Raw genomic sequence first — 16,875 nt, 5'->3', positions numbered from 1 at the left:
CGCTCCCCTCACCAACTACAAGGCTTACCTGCTCGCTCTCCAATGGTAACCCATTTCTCCAGCTGCCGCCACCGTCAAAACCCAACTCCGCCTTCAAGTAAGCACTCTCTGAAAGACTCTCAGAACTATTTCCTTGGATCTGTCCAGTATTTCACTCCGCTTTTCTCATCAACAGTCCGACGACTGTTGATGTTTCCCTCCGCTCCCAGGTTCCAGGACTGTTCCCCCTGACTCCCACCACCTTTCCCCAAATAAATATTATTGTTATTTTCATATCGCTTCTCTTAGTGTGTTCTTGCATGTGGGTAACCCGGCTAGAACGCAACATGACAGAACACTCAGGCCAACAGCCGACCCCAGCAGACGCTTTATCGGCAGCTATAAAGGGCTTTATCGGAACAACACACTCTCATAAAGTCACATGATTCAGCTTTAAGAGAGTTGGGAAATAGACAGGCTGAAACAAACCGTCGGCTAACTGAGTTGTCTAACTTTTTGCAAGGTTCAGTTCAACAGGCGCAGCCTCCAGCCCCAGCCTCACCTGCAGCCCCAGATCCGCCAGTCCGTCCCACGTTTTCGGAGATTCGACCGCCAGCCCCCGAGAAGTTCACAGGTGATGAGCACAAATGTGGGGGATTTATCTTACAATGTTCCATCATTTTCAATTACTGCCCTCAGAGTTTCCCACATGACAACGCTAATATAGCTTATGTACTGTCCCTGCTGTCCGGTCGAGCTCTGGCTTGGGCCGAGGCTAGGTTTTCCTCCCCCACTGATTTTGGTTGTTCTTATTCAGATTTCATTAAAGAATTAAAACAGGTGTTTAGTCAAGAGACTGACCAGACTTCAATTTCCCGAGAACTTTGGAACCTAAAACAGGGACAAAGAGCTGTGTCCGATTTTGCCATCGACTTTAGGATAAAGGCAGCAGCCTCTAAATGGGATGCTGCTGCACTTAAGAGTGCTTATTTCCATGCATTGAGTGAACAGATTAAAGATGAGTTAGCTACTCTGGATGAACCTGAAACTCTAGAAGAGTTTATAAGTTTGACCATAAAACTGGATAATAGAATTCGATCTCGAGCCAAGGAGAGAAATCGCCGAAATCCTTCAGCCAGAGCTCCCCTACAAGCTACCCGTACTAGTCTCCAGGAAATAGCAAACCCCTCGGAGCCCTCAGAACCTGAACCCCATGCAGCTGGGTAACACTCGTCTGACACCTGAGGAGAGGCAAAAGAGACTAGTCTCTCAGTTATGCTTGTATTGTGGGGGTCCCAACCATTTCATCGCTAACTGCCCCGTATGTTTAAACCTGCAGGCCCGGCGGTAATGACGAGGAGGCTGCCGGCGCAACCCATGGATAAGAAATCTCGTCTCCTTATTTCTGCTACACTTTTCCATCGCCATCAATCTCTTCCTCTGGCTGTTTTCATTGACTCAGGTTGTGAACAAAATCTAATTGACTCTACCCTTGTTGAACAGCTAAGTATCGCTACAGAACCACTTCCGGTTCCACTTCGTGTTTCAGCCCTAAATGGGGAGGTCCTGCTCAGGATAACCCAGAAGACTAAACCCGTCTGTCTTGTGATTTCTGGTAACCATTCAGAGCTAATTTCTTTTTTTGTTTTCCCCGCAGTCAAGCTCCTCTGTTATCCTGGGGTTCGAGTGGCTACTCGCACATAACCCACAGATAAATTGGAGAAAGGCTTCTATTGAGTCATGGTCCAGTGAGTGCCATGCAACCTGTCTCCACTCTGCCGTCCCTCCGACTTCTCTAACAGCAGAGCAGCATGAGGCCGATCCCCCTGACCTTTCATCTGTTCCCCTCGAATATAAGGATCTGCTGCGTTCTTCAGTAAGAGCAAAGCACTCTCTCTACCCCCGCACCGCCCCTATGATTGTGCCATTGATCTGCTGCCCGGAGCCCCACTACCTAACAGCCGACTTTATAATATCTCCCGTCCAGAGCGTCAGACCATGGAGAAATACATTAATGACTCGTTAGCAGCAGGCATTGTACGCACTTCATCGTCACCCCTTGGGGCAGGGTTCTTCTTCGTGGGGAAGAAGGATGGGTCCTTGAGGCCCTGTATTGACTACAGGGGGTTGAACCAGATCACCATTAAAAATAAATATCCTTTTCATTATTGCTAGAGATTTTAATCATGTCAACTTATAAGTAGTGCTCCCCAAATTCCATCAACATGTAAAGTGTGCTACCAGAAGACTCAATACATTGGATAACGTCTACTCTAACATCAAATTGGGTTATAGAACCAAGCGGTTACCTCACCTGATGCAGTGTCACTGTTTTTGATTCCTGCATATACCACCCTGAGGAAATCTGAACATTCCACCATGCCTCTTAGCAACTACAGGACTGTTTTGGAAGAACAAACTGGGATATTTTTGAACATACAGACCTGGAATTAGTCACTGACGGTGTTCTTTGTTACATCAAAACCTGCACTGACATTGTTACAGTGAAAAAACGTATCCGGATCTTCCCAAACAGAAAGAAATGGATGACCAGAGAAGTCCAGCGGCTGCTTAATGAAAAGAACGCTGCTTTCAAGTCCGGGGACAAGGACCTCTACAGCTTGGCATGGAGCAACCTAAAAGAGGAATCAGGAAAGCTAAAAGGAACTACAAGGAGAGGATTGAAGAACATTTGGACAACAACAACAGACAGGTTTGGCTGGGAATCCAGCACATCACCAGCTACAGAACCAACCATGGAGCAGCCGAAGGTGACATTTCACTAGCAGAGAAGCTGAACCACTTCTTTGCTCGTTTCGAGTCCGAGCCTCCTATGACAACTGTCTCTAATCAAGAAGTGCAACTAAGCACCTCTGTCTTCCAGGTGGAGGAATTAGAAGTGAGACACTCGCTACAATCTGTCAACCCCAGAAAGGCAGCAGGACCTGATGGTGTTCCTGGACGTGTGCTGAGGGACTGTGCAGAGCAGTTGGCTGGGGTCTTTACAAAAATATTTAATCAGTCCGTGTCTCAAGCCAGAATCCCATCCTGCCTGAAATCCTCCATCATTGTTCCCATTCCTAAAAAAAAATCATCTGCCTGAATGATTACCGACCAGTGGCTCTCACGCCACTGGTGACAGATTAGTGCGTAAAGGGGTGAAAAGTGATGACGATTCTAGGGGCCCTGACCAACAGGGGGACTTCCACAATTTAATTATTTATATTTTGTTCATAGACATAAAATAAAAAAAATCAGGGTCCTATCAAATATAAAATTAATCATATTCAAAGATTCAAAGATTGTTTTTAGCAGTAGAAATTTAATGTTACCCCTGCCAGACCAAAACACACACATCCGTTTTTTTTTCCCTGAACTCCCCCTGAATCTGCATGAAATGGTTCGTTCCTGCGTAAAGCGCTTAACGGCTACAGTCAGTAGAAGCTGCAGCTGAATGCAGCTGCTACTGTGGCAGTTACTATGCTGTTAAGAAAAGTTATGAAATCAGGTTTTCAAAAAAAAGAGAGAGAGAGAGAGAGAGAAAAGGCAAAAAGTTGTCATGACAAAGGCATTTTGAATAATGTCAACTTTGTATTAAAAGTGTCATAATTTACCGAATGACGCTTTATGACAACAGTCATATTCATCTTCATGAATATGAAGATGAATATTTAGGGTTATAACCCTAACCCTCATATTCATGAAGATGAGTCATAAATACTCATCTTCATGAATATTTATGACTGTTGTCATAAAGCGTCATTTGGTAAATAATGACACTTTTAATACAAAGTTGTTCATGACATGTGATATGTCATGTTTATGACAGTGTCATGGCAGTCTTATTCACCCCCCTTCAAATAAAGTGTTACCGAAAATATTTAAGCAACCTACTTGTATACTGGATGTGGACTGTTGGATGTTAAATTTATGAACAGTAAATATTGTGCTAATTATCAGTATTGAACCAAAGAAAGCAAGGCAGATGCAAGCCTTTAAAATTGTGACTTTTTTATGGGTCAAATAGACTCAAAAAATTGTAACAGCAGCTGCGCGGGGGGGCAAACGAATTTTTTGTCACGGGGCCCACGATTCCTGGCAGCGCCCCTGAGTGTGTAAACTGGCAGACCTAGGAATCCCCTCTTCCACATGTTGCTGGATTAAGGACTTCCTGAAGAATTGCAAACAGAGAGTCAGAATGGACCCCCATACCTCTTCATCCATTATCAGTACTGGTTCTCCTCAAGGCTGTGTGCTGAGCCCTCTGCTCTTTACGTTGTACATACACGATTGTGTTTCTGTCCATCAAAATACCACCCTTGTTAAATTTGCAGATGATACAACTGTAGTGGGCCTCATCTCAGNCTGTGAATGCTCAGTTTAGTTAGCATAGCTACCAATGATGGCAGATAAACAGTTTCTTGAAATGGTAAGTTATTTCTCCACCATTAGCACATTTAGCAGCAAGTGAATGAGGTTAATTGACAGCACTAAGAGCGTCCTACTTGTTCTGATTGGTTGTTTTGGTCAGAACGGTGCATTACTAACCAGTAATAGTAATTCAGGAAGGAGATGGAGGAGATTGATTGTTTTCACAGATTATCTGTCTAATAACAAACTGCTACAACATGGTGACAGCTTTAACAAATATGGTGAAAACATATTTTTTATTCAAGTTATGTACTGCAGCTTGAGTAAAATGCAGCTACGTAGCATTTTTGAGATCTCTGGATTCCTTTATGTGTAGTTGCATGTGTTGCTCATGGGGAGAGACATTTCAGTATCTAAAACTAATAGAAAAAATGGTAACACTTTATTTGAAGGGGGGTGAATAAGACTGACATGACACTGTCATAAACATGAATAAGTCTTCATGAATATTTATGACTGTTGTCATAAAGCGTCATTCGGTAAATAATGACACTTTTAATACAAAGTTGTTCATGACATGTGATATGTCATGTTTATGAAAGTGTCATGGCAGTCTTATTCACCCCCCTTCAAATAAAGTGTTACCAAAAAAATGTAAGCAACCTACTTGCATACTGGATGTGGACTGTTGGATGTTCAATTCATGAGCTGTAAATATTGTGCTAATTATCAGTATTGAACCAAAGAAAGCAAGGCAGATGCAAGCCTTTAAAATTGTGACGCTTTTTATGGGTCAAATAAACTCAAGAAATTGTAACAGCAGCTGCACAGGGGGTGGGGGGGCAAACACATTTTTTGTCAGGGGGCCCACGATTCCTGGCAGCGCCCCTGAGTGTGTAAACTGGCAGACCTGGGAATCCCCTCTTCCACCTGTTGCTGGATTAAGGACTTCCTGACGAATTGCAAACAAAGAGTCAGAATGGACCCCCATACCTCTTCATCCATCAACATCAGTACTGGCTCTCCTCAAGGCTGTGTGCTGAGCCCTCTGCTCTTTACGCTGTACATACACGATTGTGTTTCTGTCCATCAAAATACCACCCTTGTTAAATTTGCAGATGATACAACTGTAGTGGGCCTCATCTCAGGGGACGATGAGTCTGCCTATGGGAACGAGGTGGAGTGACTGACAGAATGCTGCACAGACAACAACTTGATCCTAAACACAGCCAAGACCAAGGAGATCATAGTGGATTTTAGGAGAATTAAAAGAGACATTCAACCACTAAACATCTGCAGAGAGCCTGTGGAGAGGGTGTCAAACTTCCATTTCCTGGGAGTTCACATCATGGATAACCTGGCCTGGGATGTAAACACAGCAGAACTGGCAAAGAAGACCCAGCAGAGACTCTATTTCCTGAGAGTCCTGAGGATGAACAATATTTCTCTAAAACTGCTGGTGTCCTTCTATCGATGCTCTATTGAAAGCATCATCTGCTATTGTCTCTGTGTGTGGTTCCTCAGCTGTACAGGAGCACAGAGGAAGACTCTCCAGAGAATCATAAAATCTGCTGAGAAGACCATCGGCTGCTCTCTGCCTTCTCTTGAAGATCTCCACAGGTCCCGCTGCCTCAGGAAAGCCAAGAATATTTAAAAGACTCCTCACACCCTGGTCACAATTTGTTCCAGTTGCTGCCATTTGGCTGCAGGTACAGGAGCATTAAAGCAACAAACAGACTGAAGAACAGTTTAAACCTGGTAGGGCATTAAAGGGCATAAGGGCATTAAATACCCTGAAGCAGTATTTTTATTAATTTCATTATAACCTATGTAAACCATTGCATGGTTTTATAATGACAATAAAGATAATTATTATTATTAAATAATCAAAACACAAAAACAACCCAGGCTTCTGAAATTTATTTAATGAAATATAAATTTAGATGGAATAAATATGAATATTGTGTCCTGAATCTTAAACATCTCTTAAATGCCTCTTTATGGCTGCAATGATGGTCTTTCCTATTACACAACATTACATCTAAGCTGTTTACAGAAGCAATAATCTTGGAAGCAGTCCTTGTAGTGGCTGGAGGCCTCTAAATGCTCTTTCACAAATTAGGTTGCCATAAAAAAAACTAATTACCTGAGTAGCTGTAGCTGCAAACGGACTCATGCCCAATGGGAGTGTAAGAGGAGAATCTGAGAGGCGGGACACAAGTGTCGTTGGGGAGCGACAGCATTCGTCCCATTTTCCTCAGGTTTCCATGGGAACACTCCTTGTCTTCCATTTGTACCTGGCCGATGAGATCAATGCCTCTGTCATTGTAACTACCACCCCCAATTTCTTTCACCAACTACATCCAGGGAACATGGATGTTACCTGGACAGGTGTGTCCATGTTCATCTCCAACTCCGATGTGCAGCTGAGGTGCCGGGCCACCTCCTCCCTCTCCTTCTCTTTCCTCTCCTCCATCTCTCTCCTCTCCTCCATCTCCTCCATCTGAGCCTCCTTGTTGCTTTCTTCCAGGTGTTTCATCAGAACGGCGACCACCACGTTGACCAAAACAAACTGGGCCGTGAGGACAAAGGTAACAAAGTAGACAGGGGAGATCAAGGGCAGATAGTTGAGGCAGTGGCGATCGTTTGGGCGGCACTCTCGCAGTGTGTCCTGAACAAGGAGGTGAGAAAGAAGGAGAGGATAATGAAATAAACTGAGGTCCATCTCAATAAAAAAATAGATCGAGACATATATTTTAGTAATTCAAAATAGTAAGCTCATGTTATATAAATTAATTAAACATGTTGATATATTTGAACAAATAATACACAAAATCGAAAAAAAAATATTTATTTTTAATACAGCAATGCTAACCTAATGAAAAGTATGCCCAAATATTTGCATGCAATATTTGTTTTGGACTGTCTTACTGAATCAACTCAGCGTGGCATAAAGGAGGTCACAGAGGTGTTAATGAAGTCCAGGTTGCTTTAAAAGTGCAATGTGTAACTTTTATGAAAATTATGGGTTTTTTTTTTACATAATTGATAAAACTGTCACCATGCTGTGACATTATGTTATGAAACACATAATCTGTGAAAAGATTGATCTCCTCCACCTCCTTTCTGAAGAAATGACTGCTCCTGAGTCACCCTGACCAGAAATCAGTCAGAGCAAGGAGAAGGATCTCAGCGCTGTCAGTCATCCTTATGTACTTGCTGCTCAATGTGCTAATGGTGGAGAAACAACTTACTGTTGCGGGAAAACTGTTTATCTGTCATCACTGGTGTGGATAACTAGCCTGATTGTTGTAGCAAACAGAAAGGAATGGTGCAAGACAATAGGATGGGCAGCACCACATAGAGGGATGATTGACAGTGGTATGACCCTCTTCCTGGCTCTGATTGGTTGTTTCTAGATAGAAAGAAGGCAGAAGAGCTTGATTTTATGCAGCTTGCTTCAACACACCTTAGAGCAGTGTTTCTTAATTATTTTCTGTCATGATCCCCCCTACTGATCATAAGAGCTGTGCCGGCCAGACCGGGCTGGTTTGGAGTTAGCCGTTGATTGGTGCATGGGCTGTGGGGGCGGGACAAAGGCCAATCGTCTTCCAGATCTCTGGGTCAGATGAACGTCTGTCATTTTAAAATGTGTTGTCAAAATATTGCCGTCATAATCTATTCTTAACCGTAAGATTTTAAATGATAATAGTGACAGAATATTCAATTGTATTTTTATTTTCTTTTGGTTAAAAATAATTTTAAACAAGCTGAACGAACGATCCACATCATGCCACCACATTAAACAGATACAAATGCAACTTTTTCCGTAGTGAAAGAAAAAAATATACACTCACTGTGGTCCCACTATAGTCTGGATATAAATAATAAAATGTTATGTTTGTACCTAAATTATGAGCCTTTTATCTGCGGTATCTAGAATGAATATCTCAAATTCCTGGTCTGTATCAGTTGAACATAATCATAATCTCAGGATTTTGATGTTGATCTGAATGATGAATCTCTGCTCTGTGTTACACTGACTGGTATTACAATCGCCTCTTCCGCCAAATATTTTAATTTAATGCTAAATGTAAATAACATTTCTCCAATTGAAGTCAGTAAGGCTGTAAACGACGGGATTTTCGCAACTGACATCAAAATCCCGCAAGTCGCAGCGGTATTTCAGCTGGCCGCGAGTCCAGCTCAGAGACCACACTCCGATGAGATTTTTTTTTTTTTTTTGGTTAAATGTAAAGCTGTGGTAAATGTTTCCCTCAGCTTACTTGCTGACAAGCGCATATAGTAGGAGCTGGATGGGAGACCCAAGAAAGAAACTGTTCTGCGGTCACTGGGGAGATCGCCTCGGTAGCTTGACGATCCCGCTCAATTCAAAACGACCAGGGCTATAGGACCAATGGGACCGGGTCGAATGGAGCAGGGCTGGGCCAGGCTAGACCCTCAAGTGCAAAAAGGGCTACAGAGAACCAAAGAGACTGGTAAAAACTCAGAATCCCAGAATGCACATCATTAACCCACTTTTATGACAACTCCAAGGTAGGATGAGTGACAGCTGGAATCCCTATTTGTTATAGAGGTATAAAACATGAACAGAGCTAAATTTCTTCCTCTTTACTTGCAGCAACCTCTGACCAGCAGAGAACATGCCAATGACTCTGGACCTCACTGGCTGAGTAAAAGACAGCATCTTCGAAGAAACCTTGGATTCAAAGTTGCTTGCATAGTCGGCCAAAACTCTGATCCTGGTTTGTCTCATCTCCTGTAGAAAAGAATCTGAAAGAATTATAGATTCCCTAAGAAGAAATTGTGTCTCTAATTACATCAACAAAGAGACTTCTCTACTAATCTGAGACAAGACTGTATCTCAGTGTTGTCTGTATCTCCAGCTCAGTGTGCTGCTTGCATTCACCAGTCCAATCAGATGGTACATTAAAGAGTCACTTTACTCCAGAAAGGTGTAAAGTGAAGAAAAACACAATTTTATTGGTGTTTTTCTTCCTTTCCTCTCACTAACCCGCATAAAAAAACGCGCTTATTCATAGGTTGAATTGTGTCTCAATTACCTCAGTTATAGTTGTAAAGCTCTGCTAATGCTAAGATGACATCAATTCTGCTGTGCTTGTGGGACGTTACAGTGATCATAAGCACATTAAAAGTGGTATTAATGGTACTTAGAGGTACATGTGGGACTTTAGAGAGTTGCCAAATATCGCCCTCAAGACAACTTTCTTGTTAGGCTGAACCGCTTATCCCAGGTGTGACACAATCAAAGCTGCTGTTTGCTTACCATCCATAAACATTTCAAGCATTTGATTGTCCAAATTAGACTGCTATCCAATTTGGACAATTATTAAATGTATTGATTTCTAATCTGCCCTGTGACAGACTGGTGACCTGTCCAGGGTGACCCCGGCTCTCGCCCGGAATGTTAGCTGGAGATAGGCACCAGCAACTGTCCTGACTCCATTAGGGACAAGGGTGTTAGAAAATGGATGGATAGATGGATGGATGATTTCTAATCCAGCAAATTATTTTTAAATACAATTTTATTATTATTTCTCTTCTGCTTTGCACTGGGAAGTGGTTGTTTGAACAGCATGCAGATGTGCTTTTTTCTCCATTTTTTGCTGTAGCTTATTAGTTTTCATCATTCTTTTCATTTTTACTTGTAGTGTTGCTTGCTTTCTTAAGGAGTTTATTTACTGAAGTATTTTACTTGACGTTAGAGTATTTTGTAAATAAATTATTTTATTTTGGAAAAAAGTTTATTGTGCATTGTACACATATTATGCAGGGGTTGCTAATTGAGACCCTCATTGCGTAAATTCACTCCATCTATTTTTTTGTAACACCACAAGGCAAGTATTCATAGAACAGTTATTAGCAGAGACAGAACATTTGGTTATTAATTCATGATCATTAGGAAGTTACCTGGTAATTTTAATATTAATTAATATCCTCTTTGGCGGGTCTGTCTTAACAACAAAGAGAGTTTGTTGATGACTGTGTTTGGCATGTAATAGTTAATTATACAGCCAAACCAAACCTATTGTTGCACAATTCTCTCTTAAACTCTTACAGCACTGCTTCACAATCATCTTAAGGCTGCAGCTATAATTTTGCACCTTCTTCTACCACATTATTATTTTTCATTCAAATTTCCATTAATAGATTTCAATGTAGCACTCTTCAAAAAGCCCACTTCTGTAACAACGGCCTTTTTATGGTGTATTCTCCTTGTGGGTTTTGTCTTTGACTTTCAAATCTCCAGCCATCCCTATCATTGTGTGAGACCGAGACCTATGTCATATTTTAACTTTCATATTTTCATATTGTCATATTTTAAGCAGATTTTGGATTTTTGTTTTCGGATGATGATCAGAATTAACTGATGTAAGCGCCTGAAATTTGTTGGTGTGTGTCAGTCAACATAGGAGTTTTACATTTTTGATTATTTTACTAAAATAAATAAAATCTTTACAATATTCTAAGTTGAGATAGATAAACGGGTATTAAAGAACAGTGACATGCTACAAGCCTCCTCCAACAGGGGGAGATGGTGAACTGAACATGAACTCCAGTGTGTGTCTGTCACAGAGGAGTTATCCATGCTTTAATGTCAGCAACTCCTATTTTGTCATAAAAACAGTGATGTGCTCTCTGCATAATGCACCGCCTGCCTCACTTTCAGAAATGTGCATGGGCACAAATTATGCACTCTGCATTTTATCCTAAATCCTTAAAGGGGCAAACAGATCTAACCTTCATAATCCCATTCCAGTTGTCTCCAGTGGAAACCCTGAAGAGTGTGAGGAAAGCCATGCCAAAGTTGTCAAAGGTGGCGTGCCGACTAAGACCCTCACAAGGGTTCTCGTCTGAACACTCTAAAAGAGGACGAAAAAAAACATTACAGGTGATAAATGTGGGAAAGTGGAGAAAGGAGGGAGAAGAAAATTAGTTTTTTGTAAATTGGAGCTCTGATTGTCATAATTAATGTTTGCAAGTCAACAAAAATGTGTTCGTGTTATGCAATCCACAGAAATGACACCAGTGTCAGCTGAGGCACACTCTCATTATCGATTCAACACCGGCTTTATATTCATGCACACACTCACGTGCACTCACAGACAAATTCACACACACACACACACACACACACACACACACACACACACACACACACACACACACACACACACACACACACACACACACACACACACTAACCCAGTTTTCCAAAGAGCTCAACTCCCAGAGCTGCATAGATGAAGAACAGCAACATGAAGAGCAGACCCAGATTCCCCACCTATAGACGGACACATGACGCACAAACAGATATATAAGGTATATGACACACAGAAAGTGAGACATGAACAGCAAACATCAAGAGAGCGAAAGATGTAAACATGCCAACAAATATAGAAATAAAGCAGAATGCAAAGGCCCCTAAGCCTTTTTCAGCTGATGCTTAGGACTTCTTTAAAAGCCAACAGGAGACATCAAAAACACCTGGAGTAGAGTCAGATTTCATTTTAACGAAAACATAAATGCACAGTCAGAACCTGGATCCAGCCCTGATGAACTTCAAAGTTGCTTGTTCATTCTAATGCAATTCACTCTTGATTTGCTGTGCCTCATCAGAGGAGGGGTGGAGATGTTTAATCAGGTAATAGAAAAACTGACATATGAAGTGGAGGGGGGTGGAGGAAGAAGAAGATACTCGGACACCTCAGCAAAAAGCAGGGACTGATCCCTCACAGTAATGAGGTACTTCAAAGAAATTGTTGCGCATGAGCAGGCAGGAAGGGATCATGGATAAAATGACACGCACTAGTGAGCCTCACTGATGAGTTGGAATACCTGCATGGAGGACTCCTGCAGAAGCTTCATAAGTTCTCATCTAATTTTGGAGAAAGACAAAAAACAGTCTGGACAGCAGCTTAGCTATATCTAAAATAAATTTATAATCTTATCTTTTAATATGTTTCAATTTTACCCGCTTCTTAACAGTTAATAAGGCATTCATTTTCTTAGATATAACAAATTTAGCAGCCAGTGTCGGATCAAATCCCAATTGACCCAATCCAGTCAACAGTTGTGGAAGCACTTTTAGTAGCACAACGTTTCAGCAGTCACTTTCTGTGTGCCTCAGTTTGTTGAGGTTTGCAGTTATTTGTGCACTTCCCACCGCAGCCTTTCAATCAACCTAACACAGAATACTTTGGAGACCTTCTCAGTCCCATCAACATGGCTTCTATTGAGGAAGTGGAGCCTGGCGACTTTTGAACGGGCTCTTCAATCTCTGGTGTTGAGGTGATCAAAGAGCTCCTTGGTGGCAGGGCTGCAGAGGTGGATGAAATTCACTCGGAGTTCCTTAAAGCTCTGGATATTGTAGGGTTGGGTTGGCTGACCCAAATCTGCAATATTGCATGGACATTGGGGGCAGTTCCCCTGGACTGGCAGACTGGGTTGGTAGTGTGTTCCAATTACAGAGGGGTCACACTCTTAAGCCTCCGTAGCAAGGTCTATTCAAGGGTCCTAGAGAGGAGGGTCCGTCGGATAGTTGAACTATGGATTCAGGAAGAGAAGTGTGATTTTTGTCCTGGTCGTGGAACACTGGACTGGCTCTCAGGGTGGTCTTGGAGGGTCCGTGGGAGTTTGCCCAACCAGTCTACATGTGAACATGTGGACTTGGAGAAGGCATTCCACTATATCCCTTGGGGAGCGCTGTGGGGGGTTCTCCGGAGGCATGGGGTACCAGGCCCTTTGATAAAGGTTGCTATAGGTCTCTGTATGACCAGTGCCACAGTCTAGTCCACATTGCCTGCAGTAAATTTGGCTCATTTCCGGTGAGAGTTGGACTCCGCCAAAGCTGCCCTTTGTCACTGCTTCTGTTAATTACTTTCATGGACAAAATTTCCAGGTGCAGCCGAGGTGTTGAGGGGATCCATTTTGGTGGCCTTAGGGTCGCATCTCTGCTTTTTGTGGATGATGTGGTCCTGTTGGCTTCATCAGGCCGTGATCTCCAGTAGCTTTCACTGGAGCGGTTCACAGCCGAGTGTGAAGCTGCCGGGATGAGGATCAGTGCCTCCAAATCCAAGGAACTGGAAAAGGGTAGAGTGCGTTCTCTGGGACATCCTGGGGGGGATGTCCTGCCCCAAGAGGAGGAGTTTGAGTATCTGGGGATCTTGTCCACGAATGAGGGAAAAATGGAGTGGGAGATCGAAAGACGGATTGGTGCAGCGTCTGCAGTGAAGCAGGCGCTGTACCGGTTTCTCGTGGTGATGAGAGAGCTGAGTCAAAAAGTGAAGCTCCTGTTTTACCGGTCAATGTACCTTCCTACCCTTATCTATTGTTATGAGCTTTGGGTCATGACCAAAAGAACAAGGACATGGATACAGCAGCTGAAATGAGCTTTCTCTGTAGGGTGGCTGGGCTCTCCCTTAGAGATAGGGTGAGAAGCTTGGTCATCTGGGAGGGACTCAGAGTAGAGCCACTGCTTCTCCATGTCAAGAGGAGCCAGTTGAGGTGACTTTGGCATCTAGTTAGGATGCCTTCTTGACGCCTCCCTAGTGAGGTGTTCCAGGCACGACCCTGGGTCCCTCCTGTATGACCCAGGACACACAATGGAGGGACTATGTTTCTTGGCTGGCCTTGGAACGCCTTGGGGTTTCCCCAGAGGAGCTGGCCCAAGTAACTGGGGAGAGGGAAGTCTCCCTACTTATACTGCTACCCAACTCCAGATAAGTGAAGGGAGGGAGAGAGAGAGAAAGAAAGAAAGAAAGAAAGAAAGAAAGAAAGAAATAAAGAAAGAAAGAAAGAAAGAAAGAAAGAAAGAAAGAAAGAAAGAAAGAAAGAAAGAAAGAAAGAAAGAAAGGACTACACTTTTAGTTTTACTCTTAAAAGCTATGGAAGCTGCAAGGGTGTACATAGTTTTTTCCTGTTGTGCTGATCAGCAGTGTAGCTGGTGTTTCACCTGGAACATCCACAGTTTCTCTACGGCTTTTTGTGTAGAGGAAAAGCTCAGCCTGAACGTAACATTAGATGGAATCTGATTGCACTGAAAACTACAGTTCATCCTTCAGGGAAACATGATTATGTAAAGGTTTGAGAATCCTGAAGATTTGTGTTCATTTGAGTCATCTGCAAAGATGATTTTATCTAATCTTGCAGCGTAACTGCATATCACAATTAAACATTGCACTTCATGATTCATTCAAATGATTTGTAAAATGATCATTATATATATGCGAGTCTTTCGGATCAGCAGCTAGATTGAATATGAAGTTAGAAAAAAATGTTCGATGGAATAATCTTTGAGTGTAGGTGGGTCTTATTTTTAAGGTAAAAGACAGCAATTAAAGCATTAATTTCATAGGCTGTCTGGAATGATGAAAGTTTTTTTATATATAAAGAGTTTGAACTCTGAGCAATCAATCAAGTTTTGCACAGCTGGAATCTAAGAGGGTTTTTACTCACCACTCATGAGTCCACCCAACAAACATTACCACAGAATTGAATTAATTTGCAATGTTCCAGAAAGAAACCCAGATCAACTTCTGAATAATTAAACATATTTTCATGTTGCCCTACAGCACTGCGTTATGGGCAGAAAATTGTTGCTGATCTGCAGATTGATAAGATGAAATCTTTAAGCTTGACAGGAAAGATGCATGGATCCACATTTAAACAGTAAAACAGTAAACAGTAAAACCAAAGGAGGAATTCGTCCAATATGATGCACACCAGTTACTGAGATCAAAGATTGAAATACCTTTATTACCCTTATGTAATATTGGATTATAATGTCAATATTTTTGTTGTTTTATGTTTTTGGCACCCACTTTAAGGTATCTACTATTAATATATGCATAAATGTATGGAGGTAAATTTGTTTTACAATTATTCAAACAAAACCTAATCTCAATTTAAAAAAATAAAATTGTGGTCAAAACTTTTGGAATACAACAAAACAACAAACCAAAAGAAGAGCAAAAGAAGAAGAAAAAAGAAGAAAAAAGAAAAAACTATAACCCCGTGTTTAAGAATAAGTAGTCTGTGATTTATAAACTAGTAGGGGTTTCTCTGGATTCTAAGTGTGTTCTAATTCTAATTCCTGGGTTGAATGAAATCCTCTAGATCTTTTGTTCTACTATAGGTTTAATTCCTGTTCTGGGATGAATGAATATATAAACTAGATGTTCCTGTTACAAGTATAAGTACCCATTCATTTATAAGCTAGAAGGAGTTTCTCTGGACAATAATAAGCTAAATATTCATGCTCCACAATTTCTAAAAGTAATAATAAACTAGACAGACAGACAGGGCAAGAAATGACAAATGATTTCTTGCATATCATTTCTTGATATGCTGGCAAATACAAAGATTTGCCAGCATATCTTTGTATGCTGGCAAACAACATATCTTTGTTTGCCAGCATATCTTTGTATGCTGGCAAATCTTTGTATTTGCCAGCATATCAAGAAATGATATGCAAGAAATCATTTGTCATTTCTTGCCCTGTCTGTCTGTCTGGCAAACAAAGATATGTTGTTTGCCAGCATACAAAGATATGCTGGCAAAGAAGTTGAGGTCAGGGAGTGTGTTTGTCTGTAATTATGAAGTGCTTGCAGATTAGCCAATGTCTCATTACAGCCTGTTCTCCCAAAAAGTCTCTGATAACGTGGTATTATCTAAGAGCAAGTCCTTGAGAGTTCAGCCATAAGATCTCACAGGAGACTTCAGGAGGTGTGAGGGTGTGGGAAGGAGAAGTTTGTTTATATAAAGTCCAGGAGATTCAAGTAGGCCAGCAAATCGAGGCTGACACAAGGGAGCCAAATTCAGAATAGACAAATTCTCTTTAGATCCGATCGGGCAGACTTAAAATTTCCATCGGCTGTTTTATTCTGTTGTAATGTTTGTTGACGCTAGGGCGTCTCAACCGGTAAATCTCTGTTAATTCCAATCATCCAAATTAGTGTGGTTGTTCCTACAGGGCCGGAACTAGCAACTTCTCCAAGAAAGATTCCATCCCGCTAGTGAGTTTTAGCATCCAAAGTTTGCCTGCGAAAGAATCGCATCCAACTTGAGCTTCTGTCTCGCAGCATGACAGTCTGAGTGTTCACTAGTTGGCCCAATCCATCATAAATTTGCCAATATGCCAGGTATCCGCCAACTCCAAACAGCAGAAATTCTGTTATCATGAATCCAAATAAATCCAGGATGTATCCCTCCAGGGGTGGTCCGGCAGGACAAGTGTGTTCTCCCATGCCCAGTCTTCTTGTTGAGAAAATGTGATCAATAGCATTGAGAGACCACTTTATCAATTCCATAATTTGTAGATCCGGAGGATGTGCAAAGAAAGGCTCCAAAAAAGCAACACAAAAACAGAGCAAGTGTCATGATTCAAGGTTTTTGGTGAGGGAAGGCGCAGGACCCAGGTGTAGATGAAGATGATTTGTTTTAATGATAAAGTCCAACAGAGGCGGCACAGGGAAACAGACT

General features: G+C 41.8%; 1 protein-coding gene across 1 annotated transcript in view; it reads right to left on the bottom strand.

Annotated features, from left to right (window-relative positions):
- The window catches only part of LOC103130042 (voltage-dependent T-type calcium channel subunit alpha-1H-like), a 113,202-nt gene that overhangs the window by 8,740 nt on the left and 87,587 nt on the right, over positions 1-16,875 (bottom strand). Inside the window, exons 16-19 of the mRNA XM_016665619.1 lie at positions 11,599-11,677; positions 11,134-11,255; positions 6,734-7,021; positions 6,497-6,647 (exon numbers count right to left, since the gene is read on the bottom strand). Coding sequence (XP_016521105.1) covers positions 6,497-6,647; positions 6,734-7,021; positions 11,134-11,255; positions 11,599-11,677 — 640 coding nt within the window. The remainder of the gene's footprint in view (positions 1-6,496; positions 6,648-6,733; positions 7,022-11,133; positions 11,256-11,598; positions 11,678-16,875) is intronic.

This window comes from Poecilia formosa, unplaced genomic scaffold (assembly GCF_000485575.1).
Source record: "Poecilia formosa unplaced genomic scaffold, Poecilia_formosa-5.1.2 Scaffold601, whole genome shotgun sequence".
NCBI lineage: Eukaryota > Metazoa > Chordata > Actinopteri > Cyprinodontiformes > Poeciliidae > Poecilia > Poecilia formosa.
The sequence above is the reverse complement of the archived record's forward strand: the minus strand, read 5'-3'. Positions and strand labels throughout refer to the sequence as shown.